Genomic DNA, 4,193 nt, shown 5'->3' with positions numbered 1-4,193 from the left:
TGTGCTTAAGGCAAATTACCTAAAGTTTATAATTTCCTAACACGCTAACATAATTGTACTAGTTCTATTAGGTATAGGAAAGGCTGAAATTTAAGAGGCTGCTCCTTTAGATCGTGTCTAGGGTATTAGGTGCACTGCTAGCAAGGCTCGTTAACAAGGATACTTTCTAGGAAGGAACTTGCTTGGTAAAGCATTAATGGATGTTCGTACTATCTTATTAGAAGAGCTAGAGTAGTCTTTATAAAGTAATACAATATATTTTATAGGTTATAGTTTACTTTCTATAATTATAGGACTACTAATAATACGTGTATAAAAATAACTCTGTATAACCCTTATATATACCTATAATATAGAGATATATAAAGTTATAGGATAGAGCTAAAGGTATAGGATCTAGGTAAAGTTATATAAGATATACTATACTATTCTATAGTTACCTAATTAAAATTCTTTAAATAACTTCTAGGATACCTATATATAAAGTAATCTTAATTATCTACTTATTATATATACTATTCTATAGTCTATAAAAGAGTTTAAAAGATAACTATTATTTAAAAGATATATTTTAGTTATCTACTTATTAAAAATTATAAAAGAGTACTAATTTAAAGATATATATAATCTAAAGCTATAAAAGATATAATAATTTAAGCTTCTAGTAGTATTTACTTAGGAAAGAAATATAAGATAATTTATTAAATATAAAGTTTAAAAGTTAAATATTAAAAAAAAAACTCTAAAGTAATAGTAATCTAAAGGAATTTTATAAATAAGAATACTAGTATATAAAGAATTAACTATTTTAAATTAATAATATTATAACCTTTTAATATATTAATACCTAAGAATACTAGGTTTAAGTAATAAAAGTGCCTTAATATATATATTTCCTAATATATAATTAGTAAATACTAGCTATTTAAATTTAGAATAGTATAAATAATAACTTACTTATATTCTAATACTACTATATATATAAATAGGTTTTTAATTTTTATATACTCTCCTATTTATAATATTTTAATACTTATATTAACTTATTTAGTTATATAGTATATTATAATATATATATTTTAGGTAAATAAATAGCTATTTATTTATAATAGTAATATATAATAATAGTATTTATTTATTTAATATTTAGTATATATTATACTTTATAACTACTTCTAATATAAAGGTTATTTCTATAACTATTTTAAAATTATAGATATATAGTATATTAATATTATAATATTCTAGGTTAATCTAAAATATAAAAATACTATACTATCTTTTTATCTTATACTAGTTTAGTAATAATATTTATATTAGAATACTTAAAATAGGTTTTCTTATAAAATATAATATATATATTAGGGTTATAATAGATAGTTATACTAGCCCCTAGAAGTAACTAATATACTCTTCTTAAGGGTAGCCTAGGTATCTAGTAAGTATAACCTTTATAATTAAAGGTCTTAAAACTATACTTATACTAGTATATATACTAGTATTAGTATAAAATAAATAAATATAGAATAATTAATATAGTATAGTATTATTTTAAAACTTATACTATACTAGACTATACTATACTTAAATTAAATTATATTTATATTATATAGTAAATTATTACTAATATACTATTTATTTTAGTATAGTAAAGATATAAACTAATAATATAAGTAGTATTATAATATAATATCTTATTAATATCTTACTATATATATTAACTTATTAGGGTAAGGTAATAGTATTTACTTTTACTCTATTCTTAGTTTATAATAGTTATAAGCCTAGTTAGTATAGTAGTATTATTACTATATTTTAATATATATTAGTAGAGCGTGGTTAAAATTATAAAGGATATAGGTTTAAATTATAGTATTAGAATACTATAATTTAAGAGGTCCTAATTAGTAAGCCTCTAGAGGCGCCTAGCTATACTACTTAATAGGGTTAATATTTCTCTTAGATTAATACTATAATAATACTTAATAATAACTATAAGATTACACTTCTTTAGCTAAGTATTCACACCTTTACTTAACTAGGGGGTGTGTTATAATATAATATCTTATTAATATCCTACTATATATATTATTTTATTAACATAGGGTAATAGTATTTACTTTTACCCTATTCTTAGTTTATAATAAGTAATATTATATATAAAATTTTAATAAAATATAAAAAATATAATATAAGTATTTATAATATTATTATTAATATTAATTATAATTTAATATATATATATATATATATATTAACTTATAATATTAAATAGTACTTAGAAAGTAAATATTTAAAAGGTATATTAAAATAGTAACTTATATTAGAAATAGATAAAGTTATAACTAAAGAGGCTTAGTATATTTATAAAGGTAAAGCTAAGCCTAGTAAATAAGATAATATAGTATTTATTTAAAAATATAATTAGACTATATATTATATCTAAAGTATTAGATTATAACTTTAAAAAGAATTATATAGTTCTAGTATTATATAAAAAATAACTATATAAGAAAAATTATAACCTAATACTATATATTTATAAAATTTCTTATAACCTCTACTACCTAAAATCTACTATCTATACTATATACTATACTAGCTACTATACCTAGTATGTATACCCTATCTATAGCCTACTTATACTACCTACCTTACTACTTACTATCTACTACCTACTATCTACTACCCCTAATATATATATATTATATCTATTAGTAATAGCTTAGTTTTATTTATAAATACTATACCCCTAATATATAAAGTACTATTTAAAGGAAACTTTTAAAGTAAAATCTAAGGCTTAGTTTAGTACTTAGAAAGTAATATATAGATTACTATTTAATAGGTCTCTCTAAGAATATATATTTATAAACCTTTACTATTTAAGGTTTAGGGAGTATAGTTATATATTAGAATACTAGATAGTAGTAGGTACTTTAGTAAGGAATATTAAAACCTTTATATTAACTTTACTACTTAAACTACTAAAAGTATACTAGATAGTAAAAGTATATTATAAAGTATAAATAAGGACTATATATTACTACACTCTTATAAGTAATACTTATTTAATAAATATTTAAACCTTAAATATATTTTTTATAGGCTTTAGTATCTAAACTTATTTTATATATTACTTAATAAACTAAAATCTAGTACTAAAGGATATTAGTTTATAAACTTTTACTATTAAAGTACTAAAAATTTAGTTTATATATTAGAATACTAGATAGTAATAGCTAGGCACTAGCTAGTACTTACTACCTTAGTAAGGAATATTAAAACTTTTATACTAACTTTACTACTAAAACTACTAAAAGTATACTAGATAGTAAAAGTATACTAGCACGCACTATCTACTACCTACTACCTACCTTAGCACCTACTACCTACTACTTACCTTACTACCTACTACCTACTACCTACCTTACTACCTACTACCTACCTCTATTACCTAACCCTAACCCTAATATATAGACTAAGGATATTAGTTTATAAACTTTTACTATTAAAGTATAAAAAAATTAGCTTATATATTAGGATACTAGATAGCGCTAGCTAGGCACTAGATAGCACTAGCTAGGCGCTAGCTAGCACTAGCTAGCGCTAGCTACCTTAGTAAGGAATATTAAAACTTTTATACTAACTTTACTACTAAAACTACTAAAAGTATGCTAGATAGTAAAAGTACGCTAGATAGTAAAAGTATACTAGATAGTAAAAGTATACTAGATAGTAAAAGCACGCTAGATAGTAAAAGTACGCTAGATAGTAAAAGTACGCTAGCACGCACCACGCACTACCTACCTTAGCACCTACTACCTACCACCTACCTTAGCACCTACCACCCACCACCTACCTTAGCACCCACTACCTACCCCTATTACCTAACCCTAACCCTAACGCACAGACTACTATTTAAAGTTACTTTATAGGGTAAAATCTAGTACCTTTAACCCTAAGGTAGTACCTTTCTATATAGGTAATAAATATACTATTACCTACTAGTAAACCCTAGGGTTAGGGTTAGCAAGACGTAGCAAGACCCACGCGACCCCAAGGAAGACCCAATAGTAGGGTTAGGGTTAGGGTTAGGGTTAGGGTTAGGGTTAGGGTTAGGGTTAGGGTTAGGGTTAGGGTTAGGGTTAGGGTTAGGGTTAGGGTTAGGGTTAGGGTTAGGGTTAGGGTTA

At 23.3% G+C, this 4,193-nt stretch overlaps 1 protein-coding gene across 1 annotated transcript; it reads right to left on the bottom strand.

Moving 5' to 3' along the window:
• Positions 1-4,000: 4,000 nt before the first annotated feature.
• IAQ61_003028 (uncharacterized protein) lies at positions 4,001-4,193 on the bottom strand (the record flags this gene model as incomplete). Its single annotated transcript, XM_066095801.1, has 1 exon — positions 4,001-4,193. A coding segment is annotated over one exon (193 nt), but the record flags the coding sequence as incomplete, so codon positions are not given.

Source organism: Plenodomus lingam, assembly GCF_022343315.1.
Source record: "Plenodomus lingam strain CAN1 chromosome Unknown contig_17, whole genome shotgun sequence".
NCBI classification, from domain to species: Eukaryota; Fungi; Ascomycota; class Dothideomycetes; order Pleosporales; family Leptosphaeriaceae; genus Plenodomus; species Plenodomus lingam.
Note: the sequence above shows the minus strand (reverse complement) of the source record. Positions and strands in the feature narration are given on the sequence as shown.